Source organism: Copadichromis virginalis, linkage group LG7 (genome assembly GCF_057382275.1).
Source record: "Copadichromis virginalis isolate Kocher_CV1m ecotype Utaka linkage group LG7, C_Virginalis_male_GT1.1, whole genome shotgun sequence".
Lineage (NCBI taxonomy): Eukaryota > Metazoa > Chordata > Actinopteri > Cichliformes > Cichlidae > Copadichromis > Copadichromis virginalis.
This window is the reverse complement of record NC_140624.1, coordinates 55,956,560-55,971,313: the sequence shown is the minus strand read 5'-3', so window position 1 is coordinate 55,971,313 and position 14,754 is coordinate 55,956,560. Positions and strand designations below refer to the sequence as shown.

The following is a 14,754-nucleotide window of genomic DNA, read 5'->3' as shown; positions in this document are numbered from 1 at the left end:
ACAATCCTTGACTATACGGGATGGAAGAACATCATGTACAAGATTAGTATTATTGAGTTTCTCAATTAGATGCTTCAGAGTAGAGAGAGAAACGGGTTCAAATTGACAAAAAGTAGTGGAACAATCGGGGGTGGGCATACGGTCGGTCACCAAAGGGAGGGTAGATTTAAGAGATGCGACTTTATCCAAAAAATAACTTGAAAATTTTTCACAAAGGCCCGGGGAGCATGGCAGAGGCATAGAGGGGCAGGGGTTTACCACAGAGTTGAAAATTTTGAATAAAATTCGAGGGTTGTTTCCATTGGTGGTGATAATTTTAGATAGGAAAGCAGCTTTAGCCATTCTGGCAGCTGATTGAAACTTCGAGCGGCTAACGCATAAAGTGGAGATTATCCTTCCTCCACCTCCTCTCATCCCGTCGACACATACGTCGTAAGGCACGAACAGAATCATTTAACCAACATTGTGAGTAGGTTCTGGGGCGTTTCATTCTGATCGGTGCTACAATGTCAAGGATAGAGGAACATGTAGTTAATAGAGTATTGGCGAAATTCTCAAGTGTATGTGGGGTAAGACAGTCTGACGTAGTAAATGAAAAGTTCACAAAAGAATTAGAAAATTTCAACAGAGTATCGGCATTCACAGTACGCGTAGGACAAAGAGGAGCCTCAAAGCGTGATCCGGTGTTGCCAAGGTCAAGATCGAAAATAACCGGAGAATGGTCGGAAAGTCCAGTGTTTCTAATTTCCTTAATACATATATCCACATCGTATGAAAAAACCAAATCAAGGGTGTGGCCCTTAACATGGGTAGGCTCATTCACCCATTGGGTAAGATTAAAAGAAGCAGTTAGTGCTAGAAAATCGTTGGCCAATTTGTCATCCATACAACAGACATGAATGTTAAAATCACCAGAAATAATAACAGAACCATATTTAAAAAGAATGGATCCCAAGAAGTCAGCAAATTCAGAAATAAACATCTTGTGGTATTTAGGCGGACGATAAACCACAACACACAGAGTAGTCCGAGGGCCAGTCAATTCCAATAACTGGGCTTCAAAGCTAGAATAGGTTGGGGAGGGTAGCAGCCGTGCTTCATGTTTGTTTTTAAAAACCGAGGCTAGGCCACCACCTCTACCAGTGAGCCTTGGTGAGCTAAAGAAGGCACAGTCAGGAGGGAGAAGCTCAGAAAAGGGGATAAACTCACCCGGAGAAGTCCATGTCTCCGTCAGAAATAGAACATCCAGTCCCGTGGTAAGGAAAAAGTCATTTAAGAGAAAGGCCTTATTTGAAAGAGACCTAACATTAAATAAAGCCATCCGAGTCCGAGGAGCTAGGTCATTAGCGGTAGCCCGTCGCAGGGTGTTTAGATTGCTGTGTTGAACACCGCGGCCAGGCGGTGTAATCCAAGACCGAGCAGAGTGATAGGCCACTGGGCAGGTAGGATAGGTATGAGGGCCAACAGGGCATATCCAACGATGATTTAACAATTTAGCCGCAAAGCAGCTCCTGGAGTAGAAGATAAATCGTGACAGCTCACGACTTGTAGAAGGGTAATCCACGGTCTGGATCCTTACATACTGAGGGCGGTTGGTAAGATAGTCCAGGATCCATGTGGTGAGATGCACTCCAGCTTGTCTTTCAAATTTATGTCTGCGATAGTGTTGAAAGCACTAGAAAAAAAAACCCCAAACATAATTTCGAGCTCTCAAAATGTAAAAAAAAAAGAATTTTTCAAATATTTATATGATAGTGCAGTGTGGTAGGACTTGACTTAAGCAGCCAAAGAAGTGCAGGAGACAGATACTGTCCAGTGAGCAAGTGATTTATTCACCATTTTGTGACCAATATTTACACAAATAAATAAAAAAACTCAACTCCATAATTAACTCAGTTCAAATAAACATAACTGAACTTAAATCGACGGAAATTAAGGTCAAACTGCACACAGCTACACTGACCTGATCCTTCCTCCCTGAACACCTGCGTTCATCTGTTTAAATAGTTCATTCACCCCTGTACTAATCGTTTAAGGTAGGTAAGTCAAACTCTTCTATACTCCAACCTGTACTGCTACTCTTCCTAGCAATAAAACTCTAAGGTATAGTCAATACATATTACAACAAATCAATTTCCCTACTAACACTCTAAAATCAACTTTATTAAATTACAAGGATTCTCCCCCTTCTCCTCCTGGTCTCTTCCTGTGACCTCAGATTAACCAGTAAGCTACAGTATAAATACAGGAAGTAAAGCCTTCCTCCTTTTGTTCCTGGAACACAGGTAGGTAAGGTGAGTTTAAACAAGACGAATTAACAGTTGAACTAAATAACATGTTAACTTAACAAACTTGTCAAAAATTGATTTAAACCAAGATGTGATGTTATATAATCTGCAAAAGTGCAAAAGATAGGCAAACATCTACTATCCAGGGTTTGTTTATTGCAGACTACACATGAAATATGGTTAAATCAAAACAAGAATGTTAACTAAGAATATGGACAAGTGGTACTCTCACCCATTTTGTCACATGCAGCATCAGATACACTGAAGGCTAGCCTCACCACTGTGCGACTTTGTGCAGTCAATTGGACCTGTAAAAGCTCAGGAAGTCCTAAAAGTGAATACCGTCTCCTTCTTGCAGCCTATCCCGGCATTTCACACACTGTTGGTTTTAAGGAAAACAAGAAGGAAAAGTTTAAGGGAAGGGTTTGTAGATTTAAGCACAATAAGGCCAAACCATGTGCTGTAGCTGTACTATAGGGACATGTGTATTTATGCATTATTAAGACATCATTTGTCCAACATCCAAGTTTCACCTGTGAACGGGTTTTTATAATTATATAGAAACTTGATTTTATATTCATTCATGGTTTTATAATTATAAATTCTTTAGGGTAAAACATGTCAGAGAGAAATTACATACAAGATGAAGTTTCAGGGTACATCAAATTTGCCAGAAAAGTCAAACTGAGATGTCTTGGATAGCAAAGCATCAAATAAACAGGAGGCTAGACTCGTAACAAGTCACTTGTTGAGTTTTGTATGATTAGATGGACAAAATAAAATAGGAAAAAAAGTAGGTTTGTACTTTTTCAAATTTATTTTAGCTCTCATATAAACTATTTTCTGCAGTTTATTTGTTCTGATTTTCAGAATACACAGTAAAAAAAAAATCTTCAGCTCTGCTGAGAATCCACAGGTGGGGGTGGTACTTTATTTTGATGGGACAGACTGAGAGACAGACTGGCATCATACCATACTGTCTACTCTTTAAATTTTTCAAATAGGCTTGCTACTTCTGGTTTAAGAAATTTGACAGGAGTTATTATTTCACATCGCATGCCAAACATTAGACTGATTTTTAGTCTGAACAGTAACACATGAAAGACAATCTTAATGGTGTATCAGTTGCCTGGGCTTATCGCATACAGAGAGGCAAAAGCATGCATAATTTATAGCATCATCATAGCGTTGTATTGTTTTGTTTTTATTTTGGGTTTGTTCGGCACAGCAACGTAATGAGTGGAGATGTCTTTAGGCTGTGGTCACTGTACTTCAGCATCTAGCTAAAGGGAGTAACTTTAAGTGTCAGGTCATTTCAAATGCTGCACTCAGTGTCCAAACTAAGTTACCTTCTTTTCTGTTTAAACCGTTGAAAAACATGAACTGTAACAGTAAATATGTCTTCTTAACTCACATACGAAAGGGAGATGAATGAACACACTGGCACGCAGCTCACACTCAGCTAACAACCAGTCAATACAGAATCAACCAAGGCAAAAGTGTTACTACTCATTTCTCTTTACATTCCCATTGCATGTAACACAGTCAAAACAACATTTAAAACAACAATGAAGGTATGATATGAGACAAATTTCTCATCTACCACACATACCAACTTTGTACCATCTATAATAACGACAGCATGAACTGTCCACTGACAATTTAGGGGCTGTAATTTACTAATATAATTGTATTAAATTAACTTATACAAGGTTCAGTTATCTTTGCACACAAAAAAGCTGGTCGAAATGTCCTCAAAAGAGCCACTTTTTACTTTACTTACTTTGAGTACATTTCATAGACTACATTTCCACTTTTACTTGAGCAAAGAAGTTGAATCAGTACTTCAACTTTTATCAGAGTACATTTTAACATAAGTATTTAGACCTCAGAATGTCTGTACTTTTTAATTTTAGAACTTGGAAATACAAACCAGCAGACACGGACACCAGAGGCAACTTAGAGTGATGCTCATTGTGGTTCAGAAGCAGTCATTCCCCACTTTTATTTTTGATGATCTGCATATTTATTTAGAAGTATCTAGCTCAGTTAGTGCAGTTCCAGGTTACCCACTGACCCTAAAGACAGAGCTGACCCAATTCATGCCTCCCCTAAATGACAGATGCTTTTGGTTGCTGCATGTGAAGTGAAGTAAAAACCTTTGCATTGAGGGCGTTAATACTGTAGTAGATCCAAATGTAGAACATATCATAAACAAAACATGCACTCTCTGTGTAAAAGTATGTAGTAAAGTTTTAGACATCACATTCATTTAAAAGAAACGATATGAATAAATGTTTTTCAGTTACAGGATTCGAAAACATTCATTTGTTACTGTGTTTTAAACAAGGAAGGACTGAGAAGCAGTGACACGTCTTTCCTGATAAGTTTTTGTATATTGCCCTCTGCTGGTGGCAACCTTGCATTAATATTAAAGCTGTATTTAATTCATTTTTAAGAATAACGTCATATTTCTCTGCTGTCATCCGTGGCTCATCGTCCTTTTTTCTTTTTCTTGTCTTTTATTTTGGCATTGGAGGTAGTAAAAGGAAGGTGAATCGGAAGGGTTTTATTTGGAAATCTCCTCCCTAAAATTCAAGATTCTTTATTTGTCACATGCATAGTTATACCAGTGTGCCAATTAACATCTTTGCCATAATGGTCTTCAATTGTTGGATCCGTCCCAAGACGCCAGCTGCAATTTATATGCTGAACCTGGCCTTAGCCGATCTGCTCTTTGCACTGATGCTCCCCTTCAAGATCTCCTACCACTTTGAAGGCAACAACTGGAAATTTGGCTCGACCATGTGCAGCGTGGTCACTGCTGCCTTTTACTGGAACATGTATTGCTCTGTTCTTCTCATAGCTTGCATCAGTGTGGACCGTCTACTTGCTGTAGTTTATCCCATTGACTCTCTGGCTTGGAGAAGCTCACGGACCACAGTCATAGCCTGCATAACCATGTGGTTGTTATCCTTTGCTGGCTCTGTGCCTCTTGTTTCCTCTGATCAGACTTTTAACCTAACTAAGTTGAACATCACCACCTGCCATGATGTCCACTCCACAAATAAGATCATCTGGTTAAAGACATACTTCGTCACTCTCTGCTGCTTCCTCTTCTTAATACCTCTCCTCATCACATTGGTGTCCTACACTGGAGTCATCTGCTCGCTGAGCAGACTCCAATATGATGTTCCAGAAACATCACACAGGAAAAGTGTGATATGAGAAATAAAGGTACTGAGAGAATTTTCGTCTGGATCATCACTGTTCAGATTGTCCCTCAGATCTACATGGCTTCTCAGAAAGAAAGATTCAGACAAAAGGAACCAGTTTCACTATCAGGATCAGTGCAGCAATCAGCCATCAACAGCAAAGCTACCTCAACTTTAAATAGGAGCAAGGAGATGACATGATTGCAAACAGGTGAACTTTGCTCCTCCAGATGTGCAAAATTAAAGGGCAGAAACTCAGAATTAGAATGTCTTTATTGTCATTGTCACAGGTACAACGAAATTAAAAATGGTTCCCGATCAGTGCATCATCCCTAACAATATCAAAATATAAATAAAACAATAAAATTCAATAAAATCAAAAAATAAAATATATAAAATACTTAAAGTGCTAATAAGAATAGTATCAGCAAACATTCACATACATTCCCACATACATACTTCAGTCAGCGAATAGATTAATACGAGTGGCGTGATGGAGATTTTATTGTAGCAGTATTCAGACGTGTTATTGCAGTTGGATAAAAGCTGTTTGAGTTTACAGCAAACGCTGCAGTCCCCTGCAGGAGAGAGAGAGAGAGAGCAACAAAGAAGAGGGACAAATGGAAAGGACAAGTCAGCACAGGAGGATTTGGAAACCATACGAGATTTAATTTCTTTACACAACAGTCACTTCATTTCCCTGAATGGTATTGCCTAAAGTCACCTGCCAGGAAACTTACCTGTGCAGGCCCACAGTGCGTAGAAGTAGTAAATTGTGAGGCCATTGGCAGCGCAAACGCATATTGATCACATTTTTCACATTTCACATTTTGTAAAAATGGGATTAGATCATCTGTCCTTGCTTTCATAACCTAAAATATGGCAAAGACAATGCTTAATTTATTTAATTTAAGAAGTGAGATCACAAATAAACATTTATTAAAAAATAAACATGAACAAATGATAAATAAAGTGAAGAAAGTAATGCCAAATTTACTGAGACTGAAAATAAGAGTTTCACGTTAGTTTGAATAAAATAAAAGCACTATTTTTTGCCACTGACAGCATGATAAGATACATACATGAGTGTGGAAAATGTTCTTCAGTATGTGTTCTTAATGTATCTGGCTACCGATAATTTTTTCCCACTGAGTAAATGGAGCTCCGAAGAAACCTGAACCAGATCACACAGGCAGATATGACGCAAACAGCAGGCACAAACATGTCATTTAAGGGTGTATGCCATACCCCTGAACATTGATCAGCAAAGCTGGAAAAGCACTGCCATAAAGCTTCGGCTAGAAGCGCAAGTCAAGCCCAGACAGGGCTGGCCTGAGTCTTACGCAAGGTCTCTTGTAAAGTCACCTGACATCACGCTGGTATGTAAATTAGCTGACTGTGGGCTCTGTCAGCTAGTTCGCGGCACTAGGCGGTTAAAACATGGTTTAAGGTCGCTGCCGATAGACCGCGTTCGCTATAATATTGTGTTTTAAACTAAGTTTTGCAGTCATGTCGTGGACTACAGGATCGATTCACCTGTTCCTGATTTTGTGTTTTACACAAACTTGCCTGACGATGCAGCTAGGTAATATTTCAACCTGTTGATTTAGCCATTATTACCATACCGTAGTGACTGGCAAACTGTTCATTTTGAAAATAATTGGATGTTTTGATTTATTAATTTGATCTTTTTTTAAAGTGCTGAAGTCTTATGTCATTGCTTGATGTTTTAGTCTTGGATACATTCATTTGTTTGCATCAGTGTGATTGGTCAGAAACAGCTACAGTTTAATGGATGTTGTAATGCATACAGGTGACTCATAAACTAACGCAAACGGGTCAAAGTGCCCTAAGCTTAAGGAACTGGGTGTGACATTTGTTCCTATACACACCGTAAACCTGTTATTCTTCTGCTTTTCATATATTTTCATATTGTGACTTCACAGAAAACAGAGGCATGACAGGTACAGAGAATAGTGGAAGCCTGTGGATCAATCCAAATGACGCAAACGTCCTGAGCGGTCGCCTTACAACCGTCTTTCTCCCAATCATTTACATAATTGTGTTTTTGGTGGGTCTCCCCACCAATGCCTTGGCAATCTGGGTCTTCCTCTTCAGGACCAAGAAAAAGCACCCATCTTCGATCTACATGGCCAACCTGGCTCTGGCTGACCTGCTCTTTGTCATCTGGCTCCCCTTAAAAATCGCTTACCACTTCAATGGCAACAACTGGATCTACGGAGAAGGATTATGCAAAGTGCTGGTAGCATTTTTCTACGGCAACATGTACTGCTCAGTTGCCTTTATTGCATGTATAAGTGTTCAGCGTTATTGGGCTGTGGCTCACCCGCTGTCTCAGCAACAGAAGAGAAACCGTGTAGCTGTTTCTGTCTCCGTCACTATCTGGGTGGTGGTCTGGCTCATCAGCATCCCTCTCTATCTGTATAATCAAGAAGTTAAGATAGCAAGACTCAAAATCCTGACCTGCCATGATGTCACCAAGCCCTCTCAGAAGAAGATTGCAGCAGGCTACTTTCTGACAATGGGAATGCTGGGATTTGTCGTTCCCACTATTGTGTGCATCGTATCTTATGTTCTCATGCTGAAGGCTCTCAGGAACAGCATGAAGGATCCTGCCATTGCCAAGAGACGCAAAAAGGCTGTGGTCTTGATCGTCACTGTCCTTGTTATGTTTTTATTGTGCTTCACCCCGAGTAACATTATGCTGATGGTGCATTACATCCTCCTGCTTAAAGGGGCGGACAACAACTTGTATGGGTTTTACATCACGACCCTGTGCTTGGCCAGTCTCAACAGCTGTTTTGACCCTTTTGTTTACTATTTCATCTCCGAAGACTTCAGGGAGCACGTGAAGAACACATTCCTGTGTCGAAGTGAGCGGACAGCGCAGAGGATGAGGGTCTCCTTCAGCGCTTTGAAGTTCTCCAAAAAAAGCAACTCGTATACGTCAGGGTCAGGGAACACACGGAGCACGGATTGTTAGTGAATTCTTGATTTATTTTTTTTTAAGACTTGTTTTTATCATTTTACTTCCTGGTTTGTTACAGGTGAACAAGTCAGTTTGACTTTTAATGTTACTGATTTTTAAAGTTTTGTAAAATCTTTGCTTTCATTTGTTTTTTTTGTTTTTTTCTTGTTTAATGTGTAACATTTCTTAAAGCTGCTTTAATTTAATTTATCCAGGATGTGATCAATTGCTTTAGACATTACAAACGTGTCCAAAATTGTGCCATAATTTTTATTGAGAGCAACTCTGACAGCTTGTGCTAGAGTGCTTTGCTGCCTTGCTTACATAACATTTAGCGTATATCAAAGAAGATGAAGTCAGTTTTTGTTTGTTTTTTGGTAAATCTTTTTACTATATTTAAAAGGTTCTCAATAAAAGTATCACCTCAATTAATTGTGCTTTCTCACTGCATACTTGTTAGGTGTCATCCATCAGCTCACTATTGCTAACCGAACTGGTTACATTTGTGCACAATTCTTTAAATTAATTGAAGTTCTCTGATTTCAGTGCCATTAATTTAATAAGTAAAAATAATGTTTTATAAAACTGGAAAATGTAATATAATATTAAATGATATTGCTTTTATCAGTTTTCCATTATGCTTCTGACAGTTTGTGAAACAAGTATGCAGTTGCATAAATGCCATTGCATGTGGCATTAAAAGTGTTTCTGTTACTCACTTTGTTTGGTCATCAACATTTCCTCTGACTGTATCATCAGGTAAACACTTAGAAATGTCAAGCTAGATGTTCCTTATTTTCAAAACGCAGTTAGCTGTGTGTTCCAGAAATTTCCGCCGCTGTTCTTTTTGGTGGGTTAACATACACACAGATAGAGATATGTATGTATGTATGTATGTATGTGTATATATATATATATATACACATACATATACATATATATATAAATTCAAGATTCTTTATTTGTCACATGCATAGTTATACCAGTACAACATGCAGTGAAATGTATCCTCACACGCTCCTCGACTGTGCATGACTGTGTTGATAGTCTGGATTTTTTTACTGTTGAGGAAATACAGGTTTACCTTAAATAAACAGTTTTATGATATTATCATTAATATGAGAAATAAAGGTACTGAGAGAATTTTCGTCTGGATCATCACTGTTCAGATTGTCCCTCAGATCTACATGGCTTCTCAGAAAGAAAGATTCAGACAAAAGGAACCAGTTTCACTATCAGGATCAGTGCAGCAATCAGCCATCAACAGCAAAGCTACCTCAACTTTAAATAGGAGCAAGGAGATGACATGATTGCAAACAGGTGAACTTTGCTCCTCCAGATGTGCAAAATTAAAGGGCAGAAACTCAGAATTAGAATGTCTTTATTGTCATTGTCACAGGTACAACGAAATTAAAAATGGTTCCCGATCAGTGCATCATCCCTAACAATATCAAAATATAAATAAAACAATAAAATTCAATAAAATCAAAAAATAAAATATATAAAATACTTAAAGTGCTAATAAGAATAGTATCAGCAAACATTCACATACATTCCCACATACATACTTCAGTCAGCGAATAGATTAATACGAGTGGCGTGATGGAGATTTTATTGTAGCAGTATTCAGACGTGTTATTGCAGTTGGATAAAAGCTGTTTGAGTTTACAGCAAACGCTGCAGTCCCCTGCAGGAGAGAGAGAGAGAGAGCAACAAAGAAGAGGGACAAATGGAAAGGACAAGTCAGCACAGGAGGATTTGGAAACCATACGAGATTTAATTTCTTTACACAACAGTCACTTCATTTCCCTGAATGGTATTGCCTAAAGTCACCTGCCAGGAAACTTACCTGTGCAGGCCCACAGTGCGTAGAAGTAGTAAATTGTGAGGCCGTTGGCAGCGCAAACGCATATTGATCACATTTTTCACATTTCACATTTTGTAAAAATGGGATTAGATCATCTGTCCTTGCTTTCATAACCTAAAATATGGCAAAGACAATGCTTAATTTATTTAATTTAAGAAGTGAGATCACAAATAAACATTTATTAAAAAATAAACATGAACAAATGATAAATAAAGTGAAGAAAGTAATGCCAAATTTACTGAGACTGAAAATAAGAGTTTCACGTTAGTTTGAATAAAATAAAAGCACTATTTTTTGCCACTGACAGCATGATAAGATACATACATGAGTGTGGAAAATGTTCTTCAGTATGTGTTCTTAATGTATCTGGCTACCGATAATTTTTTCCCACTGAGTAAATGGAGCTCCGAAGAAACCTGAACCAGATCACACAGGCAGATATGACGCAAACAGCAGGCACAAACGTGTCATTTAAGGGTGTATTCATTGAAGCTGGCATTTTAAGGAGACGGAAACCTTTAAGGAAGTCAAATAATTTCCTAACAAGAGAGCTACAGACATGGCTTCACCACATTTCTTGTTGTTCCTTCTCATTAATTTCTGCTGCATTTCTGCCTCAAATACCTCAGGTAAGCTTGAAAACACTGTTTTGTCTTGAACTGTTCAGTCTCTGCCCTCTACTCATATACAGAGGGAATATTAATATATTAATAAGATTTTGTTACCTGTCATTATTAATATTTTAAACTCAGTATCCTACACAGAGTCAGTATTTTTTATTTATTTATTTATTTATTTATTTATTTAAGATATTTATGCAATTATCTAGAGACAATCTACCTGCAACACATTTCAATCACAAAATAATACCTTAGCAGAAAAACTAAAGAAATGTGTGGTTGGTTCATTATTTCTTGATGATAACTATGCTCCTTGCCAATAAATATTATTTCTGTTGGAAAACCTCTTTCTGTCCCCCTAAACTGTCGAGGTCCACAACTGCAGATGCATGGAAGCAAAAATTCTTAACAAAAAGTGAGTCACTTAATAAGGCTGGTGAAACATACAAAACAAAAGGCAGGAAAACAGTAAGACAAAACTAACAAGAACTAAACAGGGAGAACTCAAATACTAAATGCTAAGGACATAGAACACGAAACTAGGGCATAACAAAACCTGAACATGGGAACTTGGATCGTGACATGAGAAGACCAGACGACGTGACAATGAACAAAGGGAAACTCACACAATAAATAAACAGAGAGGTGAGGAGGGGTGTGGAAACACACGGGGCGAGAGAGCAAGTGGACACAGAGGGACGAGAGCCAAAGGTTAATGACACAACCCCCTGACATAAATAATGCCAAATTTGTAAGGAAAATGCATTTTTAGGTTGAGCAACAGAGTTGAGTATGTGGGTTGTACTCATGCTGATGGTGAACAGCATATGCTGCTCTTCTTTAATGTCATTTGTCGAAGTAAAAACACACATTGGCAGTTAAACAATCTATTCTTTTAACAATCTTCTTTTAACAATCCAGTACTTCAGGGTGGAATAATCATACACAGCCACAACAGCCTATTTGGGGTCGGTGCACAAAAGAGAGGAATCTCAGGATGTGCCTAATGTTTTAAAATATTAACATGAAAGTAGTCTATTCTAGCGACAGGTTTATTTTTTAAGAATTCATTCATTCAACCTCCGGAGTTTCAGTTGCCTGTAGATCACGTCTTATAACTATCATGAATGTCTAAGGCTAAAAAGTGTCAAAAAGTAATGGCTCATGTTACAAGCTAGAGTGGCGCTTCAGAATAACAGCCAAGATACTAACTTTTCAGTAAAATGTTGTCAAGGCACTGGGTCATTTAAAGTTTTGTTGATTTAAATGTTCTATTCTGATTTGTTTAATATTTTCAGCATATTTGTTTTGTGTATTCTTGGCGTATTTTCTATAGCTCTCAGTTTCTTTAGTTTAATCCCTCCTTCAGTCTTTCTTCCTTCTGTGCCATGTCGTCTGTGTTTGCTTTATTCATGTTTCTGTGTTTTACCCATTTAGTTTTTGGAGTTCCTCCTTTATTATGAGATTTAATGTTCCTTCTGCTTCCATATCTATATCTTAGATCACAGTGACAGTGTTTTTTTCTCCTTTTAGGCACTCAAAAAAATAAAACAAAGACACCAACTGAAGCAGGTTTTGCTGTCCTACCATCATCAAAAGAAAGAGTTACTTCAGAAGAGGCACTGGAGTTTCTTACTGGCCCTGTGTCCACCATCCTTTTACCTTGCTTCTACACACTGATCTGCTTTATCAGTGTGCCAATTAACATCTTTGCCATAATGGTCTTCAATTGTTGGATCCGTCCCAAGACGCCAGCTGCAATTTATATGCTGAACCTGGCCTTAGCCGATCTGCTCTTTGCACTGATGCTCCCCTTCAAGATCTCCTACCACTTTGAAGGCAACAACTGGAAATTTGGCTCGACCATGTGCAGCGTGGTCACTGCTGCCTTTTACTGGAACATGTATTGCTCTGTTCTTCTCATAGCTTGCATCAGTGTGGACCGTCTACTTGCTGTAGTTTATCCCATTGACTCTCTGGCTTGGAGAAGCTCACGGACCACAGTCATAGCCTGCATAACCATGTGGTTGTTATCCTTTGCTGGCTCTGTGCCTCTTGTTTCCTCTGATCAGACTTTTAACCTAACTAAGTTGAACATCACCACCTGCCATGATGTCCACTCCACAAATAAGATCATCTGGTTAAAGACATACTTCGTCACTCTCTGCTGCTTCCTCTTCTTAATACCTCTCCTCATCACATTGGTGTCCTACACTGGAGTCATCTGCTCGCTGAGCAGACTCCAATATGATGTTCCAGAAACATCACACAGGAAAAGAAGAGCAGTAGTGATGACTTTGACTGTGCTATTGATATTTTTACTGTGTTTCGTGCCTACAAACTGCCTGCTGCTCGCACACTACCTGCAACTTAACACAGAGAAGAGCCAGGAGGCACCTGATGGCTCTTACGCACTCTATCTGGTGTTTCTCTGTTTGGGAAGTCTGAACTGCCTCCTGGATCCCCTGCTCTACTACTTTGGATCCTCGCAGTTCCGGAAACAACTATCCAATATGTTGAAGTGTAATAATGACAATAGCACTCATTCACCGTCTTATTTATGAAGATTCAGCAAAAGACAAATGCTGAAATCCAGTCAAACAGAAAAGTCCAGAATCAAGACCTCAGTTACCAGAGCGGGTTCTTTCCAAACAAGCCTCAAAAGCCAAAAAAGGACAAGCCAAACAAGAAACTACTAGCCTGACTGACTGTCACACTTTTATTGATTCTGAACTGTTATTTTAAAGTTATAATATAACATCAGCAATTTGTCATAATTTGTCAAAGCTGCTGACATAAGAGCATGTAGCTAACAGGAAGATTTTAAATTCTCTATATTCATGATTAGAATAAACTGAATACCTTCCACTTCTTTGTGAACCGGTCATGTCAACAGAAATAGTTTTAAATCTTGGGGTCATGGCTACACATGGTCAATGAGAGATCCTTTTAAGAAACAAGAAAGAAAACACCAGGAGAGAAAATATGCATTTACATAAACAATATACATTCCATAGGACAAGAGGTGGGGTCCAACCTGTGCAAGTTGCCCATCTCTTGCAAAGCTAACATTATGAGTAATTATATCTTAGAAAATAAAGACAACGTGTGGTTCAGGAGTTGTTGGTCTTGGGCAGTTCAGAAGTATTTTTTTTCTGTGTTTAATAAACTGTACTTTAATCTTTTATTATGTGTATTGTGTTTTTTTTTCTTCTAGCTATCTAGAATTAGATGGACACAAATATAATGTCCCAGAGGTATTCTGTTGGATTTCAGTCAGGCGGCCGTGAGGTCTAGTCAATGGTATAAATTCTTTCATTCTGCAGGAACTGCCTGTATATTCTCACATTGTCTTGCACCACAAGAACCCTGCACTGTGAATCCCTCCATGGATATGCCTCCACAGAGCATCACTGACCCATTTCCAAATCTGTCATGCTGAACGATTTACAGGCAACATAACTACTCCATAGGAATCTGCTCTCATCTGTGAAAAGCACAAGGTGCAAGCGGTCGCCCTGGTATTTCTGGTATTCTATGGCAAATGCCAATCTGGCTCCATGGCACCAGGCCGTGAGCACAGTGCCCACTAGAGGACATCAGGAGCTCAGGCCTGAGACCTTTCTGATTGTTTGGTCAGATACATTCAGACCAGTGTCCTGCTGGAGGTCGTTTTGTGCATATTGGGCTGTTCATCTTTGCATAACTGAGATAATCTGATTAAAAAAATGTGTCTTCTATTTTTTTCCTTTTTATTAGGCAGAATATCTGGGAT

At 38.7% G+C, this 14,754-nt stretch overlaps 3 protein-coding genes and 2 long non-coding RNA genes across 5 annotated transcripts; 3 read left to right on the top strand and 2 right to left on the bottom strand.

Moving 5' to 3' along the window:
• Positions 1–4,904: 4,904 nt before the first annotated feature.
• Positions 4,905–5,516, top strand: LOC146706219 (proteinase-activated receptor 1-like). The gene has a single exon (XM_085461038.1). It carries the CDS (start codon positions 4,905–4,907, stop codon positions 5,514–5,516), a length of 612 nt encoding a protein of 203 aa, XP_085317164.1.
• Positions 5,517–5,758: 242 nt separating this feature from the next.
• Positions 5,759–6,285, bottom strand: LOC146706218 (uncharacterized). The gene is made up of 2 exons (XR_014921469.1): positions 6,244–6,285; positions 5,759–6,081 (listed from the first exon to the last, which is right to left on the bottom strand). It is a non-coding gene; the product is annotated as an uncharacterized LOC146706218 (long non-coding RNA).
• A 510-nt stretch (positions 6,286–6,795) lies between these two features.
• On the top strand, positions 6,796–9,211 carry LOC146706217 (proteinase-activated receptor 2-like). Its single transcript, XM_085464310.1, has 2 exons — positions 6,796–7,088; positions 7,450–9,211. The coding sequence occupies exons 1-2, from the start codon at positions 7,013–7,015 to the stop codon at positions 8,505–8,507; spliced, it is 1,134 nt and encodes a 377-aa protein (XP_085320436.1). The 5' UTR covers positions 6,796–7,012; the 3' UTR covers positions 8,508–9,211.
• Positions 9,212–9,856: 645 nt separating this feature from the next.
• On the bottom strand, positions 9,857–10,940 carry LOC146706216 (uncharacterized). The gene is made up of 2 exons (XR_014921467.1): positions 10,342–10,940; positions 9,857–10,179 (listed from the first exon to the last, which is right to left on the bottom strand). It is a non-coding gene; the product is annotated as an uncharacterized LOC146706216 (long non-coding RNA).
• On the top strand, positions 10,864–14,164 carry LOC146706215 (proteinase-activated receptor 1-like). The gene is made up of 2 exons (XM_085464309.1): positions 10,864–10,988; positions 12,513–14,164. The coding sequence occupies exons 1-2, from the start codon at positions 10,919–10,921 to the stop codon at positions 13,541–13,543; spliced, it is 1,101 nt and encodes a 366-aa protein (XP_085320435.1). The 5' UTR covers positions 10,864–10,918; the 3' UTR covers positions 13,544–14,164.
• Positions 14,165–14,754: the final 590 nt, after the last annotated feature.